At 44.0% G+C, this 13601-nt stretch overlaps 1 protein-coding gene across 5 annotated transcripts in view; it reads right to left on the reverse strand.

Moving 5' to 3' along the window:
- NHS (NHS actin remodeling regulator) overlaps positions 1 to 13601 on the reverse strand; it is a 347739-nt gene that overhangs the window by 41181 nt on the left and 292957 nt on the right. For all 5 annotated transcript variants that reach the window (XM_033116708.1, XM_033116698.1, XM_033116721.1 and 2 more), the window contains exon 2: positions 4800 to 4952. In XM_033116708.1, the coding sequence (XP_032972599.1) occupies positions 4800 to 4952 (153 nt within the window). The remainder of the gene's footprint in view (positions 1 to 4799; positions 4953 to 13601) is intronic.

Below are 13601 nucleotides of genomic sequence, written 5' to 3' on the forward strand. Positions count from 1 at the left end.
ACACGCAGAGGGCTCCTAGAGAAAGTAAAGGAATCCCAATGACAACAGTTGTCTGATTTAGAAATAAAGCTGCCACTGGGAAGCGCCAAGACATTTCCACGTGTGGCATAAAATGGTCCTCACTTTATGGTAACAATCACTGAGACGCCAAAAGCGCCATTTAGCTTTCTGGGTGTTTCAGTGAGTCCTAAAGCACACCCAGCTCAACATACTGGCCACACGAAAGGCCACCCCACCTGCCAAAATGCAGCCTGTACTCATGCCTGAAATCTCGTGACCCCCTAATGACCCAAGGTACAGAGTTTTGCAGCAGATCTCTTGATGTGCCCTTCTATTATTCAAAATCACCATTACTCAGCACATCAGTAATAATTACGATGCCCAATAGTTCCTGAGCAATTGCTACATGTCAAAGATGCTTTGCTGAAGCTCTTAGTGTGATCTCAGCAATGGTATGAAGTGGGTCCTGACGCCATCCCTCTTCTGCAGATGCTTTAACAGGCTCAGGGAGACTAAGTGACTGCCGAGCTACCAGTGGTACACTTGGCCCCTCAGCCCTCCCCTTAACCACTACTTGACCTACAGGTACTGTGAGGCCCTAACATACCTTCTCACTCATCACACCAAGATTGCTTGGGTTTGATAGTATTTGATTATAATTATACACTTATTTTATCACATTCTAATTCTTTGAATGTTGATAATATAGAATATAGAATATTTGACAGCTCATAGGACACTGCTTACTGTTTTACCCATCTTAGGAAATGAAAGTAACTACACTAACCCTCTCAAGTGACGTCAGAAGCCCTTTCTTCAAAGGCCCGATAATGCCCAGTTCCCATTTCATCTCATCATTGTATTGATAAAAATCATCTGTCTATGCGTCTGCTTCTTTCCCTCGAAGGAGGACAGAGACTATGTTTTATTTAGCTTTCAATCCCAGTGCCCTGCCGTGCTTGAGACATAATGGGTTCTCAATCAATGTTTGCTGAGTGACTAAAAGGAAGAACGAATTAATGCTTTCATTAAAGGTTAGCCTTTTTACATCAGCACGCACTCCATACCGCTACCTTTCTCACCGGCTGTGTGGCTGGGGCTGTCACTGTTAGGTCCTTCTCCGGGTCCTGTTTCCACTGGCCTCCCTAATGCCGGCCCCCTTCCTCTTTGCTGGAGTCAGTGTGCGGTGCTCTAAACTAGTACCCAAGCACTCTCGAACTTTCATATTTCTGGTCATGTCTGATTTGACTGTCTGTGGGCCTCCCTGCTTGAAATGCCGACTTCATCTGTGGCAAGAAAACGTGGTAGTGTTCTTCATCTTCCTTTGCTTGGGATTCTTTAGACAAATGTTGATTCCCATTCACAAGCAAAAGAACGTCCTCGTCACCACGTAGGTAGTCTTTGCTAACCTGCCTCTACAACCAATGTTGATCAGGAAGACATTTTGAGAGAAATGTGTTCCTTGTTCCAATACCTATGTCCAGTGCCACCCTCATTTTTCTCTGCAAGCAAACAGTGGGCTTTTCTCTAAACGGGCAGTGCAAGGAAAAGCTCTGACATTCTTAAATTCATAACAGAATAGAATACAGGGGTCACTGGTTACGAAAAGGTGGAAAGAGAGGAGGAGTCTGGAGGGAGACATCAACTTAATTTCCCATTCAGTCACTCCCCTCCTACACTTTCTTAAACGTCTCTCTTGCATTCACCCTAGGCCAAGGGTAGGCAGGCGAGATTAATGGCTCCCTAATAATACTTTTTTCTGGTGGTGGGGTGGGGAGGGCATTTGTCTACTAGAGCCTGATACTGAAGTAGACTCTTGGCTCTTATTACCTCAGACCAATGGAACTTAGACCCCAGCTCTGAAACTTGAAGGCAAGGAAATGTATAATATATCTTTTTAAATCCATCTAGTAATCTCTCTCTCCCTGTCTTACAAATAAGCAATGGCATCACTGAACGCCACTATTGGCTCTGAGCATAAAGAATTGCTAAGAAACAAGGGAAAAAAGAGGAATCAGATTCTCCAGAACTTGAAATCCATTAAGGTCTCCTCCTTCTGGGGAGCCTTCCCTGAAGCTCCATGGCGTGATTACTGCCTTTCCTCTGCGCCCCTATATCCCTATGTTGAAATCACCCGGTTACTCATTGTCTCCCTCACCAAACCAGAACTCCCTTGTGGGCAGGGACCATTCATTACTGTTCTCTCAATCCCTAGTTTAGCACAATGCCTGGCCCTCAATACACTTTGTTGAGGGGTTTGCTTGCTATTGAGCAGATCTTGAAGACAGCCAATTTCTAGGTTCTGGTCTCAGTCCCCCAGGTTCCTCCTTATAGCCTCATCTCCAAAAGGAGCACAGAGCTGCTGCCACCGCAGCCTTGCTTGTCTGTGCTTCATTATCCACTCCCTTCTGGTGGAAGCCAGGATATTCCAGCTGACCAAATAGAGAACCTACAGGGAAGCTCACTGCGGCACATGCTGTGCATGGTTGTGGTCTGATGGGTCAGTATTAGTCCTGGCCACCAGATGGCAGAAGTGGTATTCTGATGGATGCACTGCTAAGCTAGTGTGTTTCTTGGACAAGGTTAAAAAAAAAAGTCACTTTCTAATTTTAATTCTACACTGCATGTTTTTAATTCTATGATGCCTATAATTCCTGTTTATGGCTCTCTGCAGTGCTATTAAAACTACTACACCCAAGATTTGCTATTGAGACAAGCACAAAGCTAGCCAGTCTGTGGAGGTAAGATGCAGCTCCAGGGTCTTCCTTCTAAACCCCAGGGGGCCCCACATCCCTCTCTCAGCCCCCAGGAGGAAGTGTGGAGAAAATTGATATTGGCACTTGCTATTCTTCAGTTCTGCCATTAAGTCCAAACCTGACAACACAGTGAAATGTGATAGCTTACGAGCAGCTTAATGTTATCTGGTTGAATCTGGAAAATCTAATCAAGGATGACTTATGAATAATAATAAAGGGATAAAAATAATTATGGCTAAAGGGCTAAAGGGTTACTCAAGCTCTCTAATGATGGGATCAGGGAAAGTATTTAGTTAAAATGATCAGATTCCTCTGTCGTCATTCTGTGCCCTCAGTGCTAACCCGTTTTCTGCAGAATTCGATTCAGTTGCACAAACATTCATGGAAGACCTATTATATGTCAGGTTCATGCTAAGGGCTTAGAATAAAAAAGTTAATAAGATATCCTTGCCCTTGAGTGGCTCATGGATGAATGGTGGAAGACAGGCCCATAAGTGTTTAGTTATGACAATAAGTGCCATGATAGGAGGAGGCACGGGATATTAGGGAAGGGTGCCTAAGCCAGGGTGCAAAGGAATGGCGAGAGTGGTAAGCAAGATTTCCAGAAGGTGGCTTGCACTAAAAATTTGGTAAAGAAGACCTTTTTAGCTAACTATATCATCGAAGTGAATAATAAGAATGCCAGAGATACTTCTAGAGGGTACTGATTGTCACTCTTCATTATAAATGTCATAGTATCTGCTACTAATAAGCAAGGGGAATTTTTAGGGATATTAGTAGGTTAGCTCTTTCATTAAAGGGGAAAAAGACTAGGGATGGGGAAAATGGAGAAGTCATACACTTGTGGAAAAAAATAAGCTAAAAAAACATTTGTCATTTTATTTCCCCATCTTGATAGCAACATTAAAATATTCTACTTGCATTGTAATACATTTGCAAAATACCATTCCTTAAAGGAGCACAGAGGTGTATTTGGAACAAAGACATCGAATGTATAGACACCATCTTCTCCACAGCAAACATCTATCTAAAGGCCAAAAAAGCTGGCAGGCCAACTTCTGATACCCAATTCAAGGGGCTCCGAAAGGCTGATGCCAGTTTTTAATCTGCTTGTCCTAATTAGAATAGTGTTAAGGCACCGAAAAGTAACAGGGCTGTTATCTTCTACGTTGACTGCTACGGGCCTATCTCTGGCTTTCTCAGGACTGTAAGAGAAGTTGAAAGAGTGATTTCCCTAGGACTCAGTGTATGGTGAGGAGGAAAAGAGTACTGGCTGGGGGTCTGGAGGCCTGGCGCTGAGTCTTGCCACTGTACCTAACCTGCTGTGTGTGACCCTGAGCAAGTTTCAGGCCTCCACGTGCTCTGCTGTAGAATGGACCAGATCACTGGTGCTCAGCAGAAGCAGAAGAGCCCCAGGGGGTTGGTTCTGGTTGTAGGATGACTAGGTGGGAGCACAGGACAGTCCCAAGGTGCCTCAGGTCCCACAAATAGCTCACCAGAATTTCTTGTAAGGGAAAAGTTGAGAATCTATTTCTGAATCAAACCTAATTCCCATTTAATTATAATCACAGGTTGTTTATTTTACTTTTTGCTCATGTGTAATATACTCTGAATGTCCCAGTTTTTATGGTGTGTCCTCCTGGCCCACGACTCCTTTATTTCCCCATTTTTCCTCAGAACGGCTTCTGATTGTCCTTACTTAATGCAAACCTACTTTGGATAGACACAAACATCTGAATGTTTCTTTATGTCTTCTAGTGTTGCTGGGTCTGAGCATTTATTTGCATATTGTAAATATTATTATTATACGTAATTTTCCTTTTAAATTCTCATTATCATAGTTAGACCATAATGCTATATTTAATTATGTGCATAGTAGGTTATATTACCCATGAATTTCATTCAGGGTAGAAAAGGGAGTGTTTCAATGTACTTGCTATAATAGAGGGACATGTTGGGACTGATGGGACAGACAACAACCCCTGGATGGGACAAGCTCCGAGTTCTATCCCCGAAAAGCCCCCCAAGCCCGGGATCAGTCACCTCTGCGCAGGGCTTGCAGGCTTTGCCGGGCATGGCGGTGTAGCTCCTCCACACACGGCGGCCTCGTGGCCGGGAGGAAGATGTTTCTCTGCTGGTGCCACGGTGCGCGGTAGTACACACTCAACTTACTCTCGATGTCCAGGTTGGAGACGGCTGCAAGACATAGGGAAACAGGGCATTTACACACCAGCAGCTTTAAATTGTGCATTTGGCAGACACTGGGGTAGGGAGGGGGACAGGGTGGAGCCTGGGTGGAGTGGAAGTCCCGACCGCTGCGTTCACATTGGGAACTCACTGAAGGCTGGAGAAAGGTTTGAAGTTTACTACACAGAGAGTGTCAGGACAACCTGTGCCCTCAACCATCTCTCTTCCTGTGACAAGATAACTTCCTCTCCACACCTTCACTTCACACTCTCTCTGACGCAGTCACTCTTCACCCTGGACAAGCCCCCAGCCAGCACTGCTAGGGGGTGGGGTGGGCATGGGGGTCCTGCCTTCCCAGGAAGCAGAGAAAAGCCTCAGGGATGAGTCTAAAAGGTGGCCTCAGCTCCGCTCTTCTGTCTGCAGGGCCTCAGAACTATTGTGTTGCACACCTGCTCATGATGCCGACCAGAAGTCTGCCCCTCACTTGCCCTGCTTTCTGTCTCCTGTGACCCCTGGCCCCCAACCCTCACTACTGAACTTTATCCTCCTGTCCACCTGCCAACTCCACCGACTGCCATGTTTCAAAGCATTGCTCAGCTTCCCTAGTTTCACCAAGGGGAGAACACAAGCATTAAAGATCCCATTACAGGGGCAATGGGTGTTAAGGGAGAAAAACCACAGACAGTGCTGGTGAGGAAAAGAGCATGGTCCTTGCAACTCGGAATCCAAGAGATCAGGGAAGGAGGTCTCCTTCCCCAAAACACAGCATTTGACTCACTATGCCTTCTGCATGGACACACTGAGCCCAGGATGGAGCTCACTCATGAGTTGAAGGTAAACTTTTACGGAAGGGGCTGTTCCTAAGCAGCATTCTGGTTAGGAAATTACTGCACAGAGGAACTCCTAAGCACCTGAGCAGCCTGCCAGCCTTGGGAATGGTGAGCGCGGGCTCAGTCTGCCTTACCCTCCAGACCCGCTGTCCAGACCAGATCCCCATCCTGGGCTCACCCTCTGCCTCCCAGTCTCATTGCCTCTTTTTGCTCCTTTTCATCTTTCTCCGAGTGTATGATTTGGGGGCGTTCTGCCCAACTCTTTATTTCTGTGCCCCAAACAGCCTTTTGGTTTCTGTCTGATCCTTTTTTTTTCTGAGGTCTGGTCTACCATTTCTCTTTGGGGAGCCTTACCTAGAATAAAATACTCTACAGATAGAGCAGAAAGGCAAATGAAAAAGAAAAGAGGGTACTTTTGTCGAAGAGGAATAGAAGAAATAAAACTGGGAAAAATACAACCTTTTGATAATTAACCTGACCCCCCAATTACTGCATATATGGCAGTTATTTTTGGTTTTCATTTGTTTTCTAATGTCTTCAGTAGTATATTTTTCTGGAATAATGGAATAATGCATCATACCCAGAAGGAGCACCAATAAAACAAAGATATATTTCCAAAGATGCTAAAGAGACATCACATGGACAGGATCAAAGGGGCAACACCATGCCTCTAAAACAGTGACATCCAATAGAAATTTTTGTGATGATTAAATACTCTACAGCTGTGCTGTCCAACATGGATGCCACTAGCCACAATGGCTATTAAGTACTTTTTACTTTTTAATTTTTTTTACATTTACACTAAATGTAAATAGGTGTAGGTGGCTATTGTATTGGACAATCATAACCATATACAGCCTGTTACATTCTCTCACCTTCAGCTACAGAGCAGATTACTTCCTTTGACCTAGATTTATCCTTCTTTGATTTTTAATCTCCAAGAAGAATTCAAGCCCAAGAGTTAGAGATCCCAGGATTATCTTTTAGGGAAGAGTTTAGGGGAGATTACTTTTAGGGAAGAGTTCTATGGGCTCAAAAATGAGGACAGCAACTTTTCTTTCTTTAGTTACTCTATAACCTCAACTCTTTCCTTGGAAACCATAGTGTTTGGTGAACCAGTCAGGAGTCACCAAGTGCTGGAGACAATAAAATCTAAGAGGAATTGCTAGGGGAGAAGCCAGCCTCTTCCTGTCTCAGATGAGGCGTGGGAGACCTTGGGGTAGAAAGCGCGGGCCCTATCTAGATCAGAGCTTTCTTTCTCTCATGTGTAAAGTAATGTGTAAAGTAGTGAGGAGTGCTGAAAATAGAGACTTTACTTAGCCAACCTTGGAGGCATACTCTGGTTCAGTGACTGGGATTGACTAAAACGTCAGCCTTTCCCTAGATGCAGAAGTCAACTCCTACCAAACAGGGCAGAGGTTATTACTAAACCCAAGAGAGGTGGCTTGAATTCATGTGCTAGCGCCAGCCGGGAGAAGGGACAGAACAGAAAGCTTGCCTGGTGGAAAGAAGACTCAAGAAGTTCAGTGGGCAATCCCAGAAGTGGAGGGGCTTCTGAGCACCTCCTCTCTTAGGCCCATCAATTCAGGAAGACAGGAGCCAGGACTTGGAGCTGGGCCCAAGTGACTTGGGGGTAGACCAGAAGACTCTTACAACCTCTCATTCTCTCAGCACCACTGACAAGAAGCTCAGAGTTTAACTTTTGATAGCTCCTCAGAAATCAGGTCAAGTGGCTGTGGCTCTTCAGTCTTTGTGTGCAGAAGAGCTGAGCTCCTGCTATTTATCTCAATGTTGATCTAAAGAAAAAACTCATCAGAAGTACTTGTCAAAAACACGGATTCCTGGGCTCCAACCTAGACTTCCTGAACCAAAACTTCCAACAGAGAGACCTAGTAATTAATCTGTGTATTTGAAAAGTGCCCCAGATTATTTTTTTATCATCGGGAAAGTTAGAGAAACAAAACATGTTATCTGATGATACCTTGGGATCCTGTGGGAAAGAAGGGCGATGGGCAACTTAGGGGAAGGGAAGAGACTGCAGAAAATGGAAACACCCATTCATGGGACGTTTTATAAATAGCTATTATGTCCCAGGCACAGTGCTGGGAGCTGGTATACAGCACAGAACAAAACACACAAGAATCTTTGCTTTTATGGAGCGTGCATTCTTTGGTTCTGCATGAAAAAGGTTTAGCTGTGATTCTACCTGGAAGCAATAGGTTGGGTGAAGTGACCTCTGGCAGACTCCTCCGGTTTTAGTATATACGATTCCCTAGGGATGGTCTAAGACTTCTAGACTCTAAAGGCCATAAACACCGAAAAGATTATAGTCTCCACTCCTCCACTCCTACAGATTACCTCTGTAGTAGGTAATCCCAAATTAAACAATAAATTAGTATATCATAAAATAAATGTAAGGAAGTTTAGCAAAATTCTCTTTCCTTCTTATTAAATATTAAATATCAGGTTATTTGAAAAAAGCATTCCTGGTACCTCTGCGTTCCTAATGCCCTAAACACATTCTTACTGTGCCTACTGGGCAAGCCAGTGCTGAGTTTCTGAGCTGTTCAACTCTGTCTGCTGCTGAGGACTGTGGATTCTCAGATGCAAAGACTAACGCATGAGTTCAAGTGTGGACAGCCAAGTCATGGTTCCTGGAAAGAACCAGATCTTACAGTGGCAGCCCTCAGGGCTACGAAGCCTCACCTCTTCCCTGTCTTTTTCTTCATCTGCTGAGAAGCTATAATGGATTTTTGCTGTGCATTAGCAGGTGAACATTTCACTCATCAGTTGCCACAATAGTGTTTATCTCTTAGACAGGGAAGGGAAGCAAAACTCTTTAATGCCTTTGCTTTCAGGTTTGTCCTTTGGTTACAGAGCATTAACTAGTATTATGTGTCCACCGGAGGCAGACAGGCAGGCACTAATGGAGCTCTTCCAGGGAAAACTATCCCATTTTCCTTCTTTAAAAAAAATCTATTCTTTTTCCTAAGTAACAGTTCATTGAAAGTTGAATCCACTCATTCATAAGCTCGCTGTGCCATGGCCATTGAAAGGCTGTCCACATCTTCAGGCTCCCCCTGCCCCCTTTTCTTCCGTTTAATAATTTCACCATGGCTGAGCCATGCAAGACAGCAGGCTTAGTACTCCCAGTAATGTTTGTTCTCATAAAAATGATACAAAGAGAAGAAAAAGGTTTCTCCTCTGCTTATTTGGATATCCAGGTGTCCCTCTGTGGTAGGCAGAATTCTAGGATAGCCCCCAAGATTCCTGCCCTCCCATGTATAGTCTTCTCCCCTTGAGTGAAGGTAGAACCTACGAATTATGTTGCATTACCTGGCAAAAGGGATTTTAAGATCCCTACTCAGTTGACTTTGAGTTAATCAAAAGGGAGAAAATTACCTGGGTATATCTGGCCTAATCAGGTGAGCCCTTAAAAAAAAGACATGGAGAAGCAGAAACACTCTCTTGTTGTCCTTGAATAACAAACTGCCACATTGTAGAGAAGGCCACTTGGCAAATAATGGTAGGTGGCCTCTGGGAACTGACTGTCTCAGTCCTACAACCTCAAGGAACTGAATTTTGGCAACAACCAATGAACTTGAAGAGGTTCCCGGGCCTCAGATGAGAACTCAGCCTCAGCCAAAAGCTTGATTGCAGCCTAGTGGGACCTGGAGCAGAGTAAGACCCAGTTAGTCTCTGCCCAGAATCCTGACCCACAGCAATTGTGAGATCATAAATGGGTATTGTTTTAAGCTGCTAAATTTGTGGCAATTTTTTATGCGACAATAGAAAACTAATATACCTTCCCACTATTTTATCTACTTCTCTGGAGCCAGTCGCTTGTCTTACCTAGTACTTGTCTTCTCCTCCCTTTGTTACTGCTCCCCAAGGAAAGGGCAGATCATGGCAGGGGTTACAATGGGAAATAGGGCTATGTGTCTCATTTTTATCCCCTACAGCAAGTAAAAGGTTATGTGGCTGTGTCATTTCTCCTGTCCAAGACTGTAGGCTCTTGCAGAGAGCTCCAGCCATATGCCATGCTCTAAGCCAATTGCATTATATTCATGACATTGTGAGAGAACCCAACGATTAAAGTATTGCTCCCATTTTACAGATAAGGAAACAGAAACTAAGAGAAAGTAAGTAAATTTCCAAAGTCATACACCTGGCAAGCAGAAGATCTGGGATTAGAAATCACCTCTGTTTGGCTTCCAAGCTGCTGCTCTTTCCCAAACCAATACTGAAATAAGTTTGCCTAAACTAAGGCTGAGTGGGCTGTATGCCACATAAAAAGTATCTAGTGCTTCTCAAAATCAAAATAAAGGATTCACAACTTCTACTTGCTGTATCATCCATAGCATTAGGTGTAACCAAGAACTGAGTGAATCTTTCAGAAAATACCCAGCAGATTTGTCATATTATAGAAATATAAACAGTACCACAAACACCGAACTGCTAGAAGAAAATGCCATCATAGGAAATGTCCACAGGGCAGTGAAGTCTTTATAGACTGAACTTAGTTCATTCCTCCGTCAAACTCTGGGATAATGGAATTGTCTAGACCTTGATTCACAGCGATGCTTGGAAAGGATGGATATGGTCACTGCGTTCATCTGAAATGAGTTGACTTGGAAGTTGAGGAAAACTAGTGGCCACCATTCTTTTAGAAAGGTCAGGCCCAATTCTAAGGGCAGGAGGAGGCTCGGGTTTAGGGACTGTTGGGAAAAGGTGAAAATCAGGGGGCAGATATAATCTTGCCCCAAGCCTCTCTAGCTCCCAGTGTCTCCCTGCCCTGCTGGGGTTGGTACTTGTTCAACACTGCCTTTCCTAGCCTCATGAGTCTCTCACTCCCTTAAAGTTTTATTACCCCTAGGAGGAGGACAAAATGCTTATTCTTTGGCTCTCTTCCTGGAAAGCATCTACCTCAAGTCTCCACCCCTCCTGCTGGCTTTCTCTCTATCCTACTCCTTCTTCCTTCTCCCAGGCTCTCAAGACTTTAAAAGGGGGAAGGCGACAGCTGAAATTAAAGTTTGAATGCTACGTGTGGTAAAAATTTCAGAAAAATGTGCAAAGTGACTCAGAAATGGAATTTCTATCCCTGCAAGGGAGGGAAGGGATTTTTGAAAATGTCCTTAGCGTGCTTACAGGCTTAACTACCCACATACACCTTGCTAACATTTCTTTCTGCCCTTCTACCCATCACACAGCTTTCTTGCTAAGAACACATTTCTCCACAAACCATCCGGTCAGATGCCCCGAGCAGTGAGGAGTGTGTTAGCACATTAATACAGAGGGTGCCAAAAAAAATGTATACGCATTTTAAGAAAGGAAAAAAACTGTATTAAAATTGTAATACTCAATATATACCAATAACAAAAGATGAATACAAGTCATATGTATACATTTTTTTTGGCACCCCCAGTATATGAATGAGCATCTGAAATAGTCAGTGTCACAGATATGTCACTGGTTTGCTCCCTGGGTCCCAGCTATACATAAGCAAGTCCTCAGCAGTCATCAGCTTGGTAAGCAAAATGGAATCTACTCAGGGTCTCTCTTGCTGCTGCCTGAGTTCTCCTATCTGTTAGGGAGATAGGGAGGAGATTTCATCAAGTGAAACCATTCCTTCCTGCCTGCGCTTCCTTCCTTGGCAGCCAGCCCTGTGCCCACTCTCCTTGGCAACATGGAGGAGGGAGCAGGGTAGGGAGCACCAGGGCCCCGCCACCTGTGGAGCAGCCCAACGTCAGAGCCAGGTTCCCACAGTCTGTCCCTGCTGGGCTTCCTTTTCTGTAGACCCATAGTAATTCAGACTTGTCCCCGCTCTAAACAAAGCATCCAACAAGGACCCCTCAGCATCAGAAAAGTCTAGGCTCCGTGACAGTTCCAGTGTCCTAAAACATTCTAGCACCCACATTCTACAACATATTTGTATATTTATTTATATACTAAAAAGATCTAGACTGATTTTTCCCATAGAAATATTTCCCCATCTTCTAAAACAAAATCATGCTTCACACCAGGAGTACCACTTAATTATTAGTTACTGTTATTACTTTTTGGTTTTTTGTTAATTTATTTTTTTCAGTTATAGTGGACATTCAATATAATTTTATATTAGTTTCAGGTGTATAGCATACCATGTTTCCCCGAAAGTAAGACCTAACCGGAAAATAAGCCGTAGCATGATTTTCTCAGGATGACATCCCCTGAACATAAGCCCTAATGCGTCTTTTGGCACAAAAATTAATATAAGACCCAGTCTCATTTTCGGGGAAACACGGTAGTGGTTAGACATTGATATAATTTATGCAGTGATTCCCCCAAATAATGTAGTACCCATCTGGCACTATTTTAATGTCCAACATCCTATGGAAAGACCACTAGAAGCCTGGGTTCTACTTGCAGTTCTGCGCCCTTGAGCTTTTCACTGAAATTTCCCAGGACCCAAGTTCCCCATCTTTACAAATAAGGGTTTGGACTTTCTGCTGTCTGAGTCCTGTCTTGTACCGTTTATGCCTCTGCTTTCTACCAGTCACCCAAATGAAGTGAGGTTGCATCATCCATCCAGAAGGATTCTGTAGTCAAGCAATGGCAGGATGCACTGGGGAAAAGACCCTGGGCTCTGGGATGGAAAGCTGGGGATTCATCATAGCAGCTAGCAGTGGATCCAGAACAAGTTAGTGGACTCTTGGGGCCTCTGTACTCGCCTTTGGAAAGTGGGAACCCTAGAGTCTTCACAGAGTGGTTCTGAGGATCCAATGAAATGATAAAATCTTTGCCACGTAATTGCTTAGTAAATGTTAAGTTTCCTTTCCTGGACTGGGAACAAATGAAGACCAAGGGGCCATGATTGGGGTCTAAGTTCCAAAGAGGAAAGTCTAAAGCTCTCCCAGTTTCTTTTTACTTTATTTTCCTGTCTTCTTGGTGAGTGAGGTGTAAACAAAGATGAGGCCACTAGGGCAGGGGAGGGGTGTGTGTGTCTTACAATCTGAAAACTGGAAAGAAGGTTACCCACCACTGCGGAGCCCATAACCTCTCTGAAAGGTCAGATGTCCCAGTCTGTGATATAGGTTGACTTCGGCACCATTCAGTGTAATGACTTGGAGATCCTAATTCTCTGAGTCACTGTCAGAGCTGCAGCATGACACATCCTCCTTGGGAGCGGCTTATAATTCACTTGTTTATCTTCGGGTCATTCTACTGCCATGCTCTACACCACACACTTCCTCCAGAATGTAAGCATGTAACCATCTGTCACAGTTCAGCTATTGTTTTAAGAAAATTCCTTTAGGCATCTAGAAGAGTCATTGGATTCTACTGCTGGAAGGGACCTCGGAAATTATGGAGTTTTGTGTTTTTTCAAACCTCAGGGCATGACCCATTAGTGAATTGTGAAATCCATTCAGCAGGTCAAGACTATAATTTTTAAAATAATGAAATAGAAGAGAGTAGGAAAAACAAAACATAATGACTGCATGTAGTAAGCATTGTTTTGTGAAGCTATTGTTTGTGTCACATGTGTGTACATGTGTTTGTGTGTGTGTGCTGGGTTGTAATGTAAAAATTTGTTTCTTGTTCTGGGTAGCAGTCAACAAACACATTGAAAGCTACTGTGTAGGCCACCCCTTTCATGTACTGATGAGGAAATTGAGGTTCAAAGATTTGACGCAAGATCACATAGCTGATTTTTGTCAGAGGTAAAAACAAAGCTCAGGTCTCCTGATCCATGGCAATCTCTTCCTCCCGTGCCAACGTTCAGCCTGGCTGCTGCACCCTTTATCTCTCTCAGTCGTGATTTCCTACCTGTCATATCTATCAGGTTGTC

This window comes from Rhinolophus ferrumequinum, chromosome X, assembly GCF_004115265.2.
Source record: "Rhinolophus ferrumequinum isolate MPI-CBG mRhiFer1 chromosome X, mRhiFer1_v1.p, whole genome shotgun sequence".
NCBI classification, from domain to species: Eukaryota; Metazoa; Chordata; class Mammalia; order Chiroptera; family Rhinolophidae; genus Rhinolophus; species Rhinolophus ferrumequinum.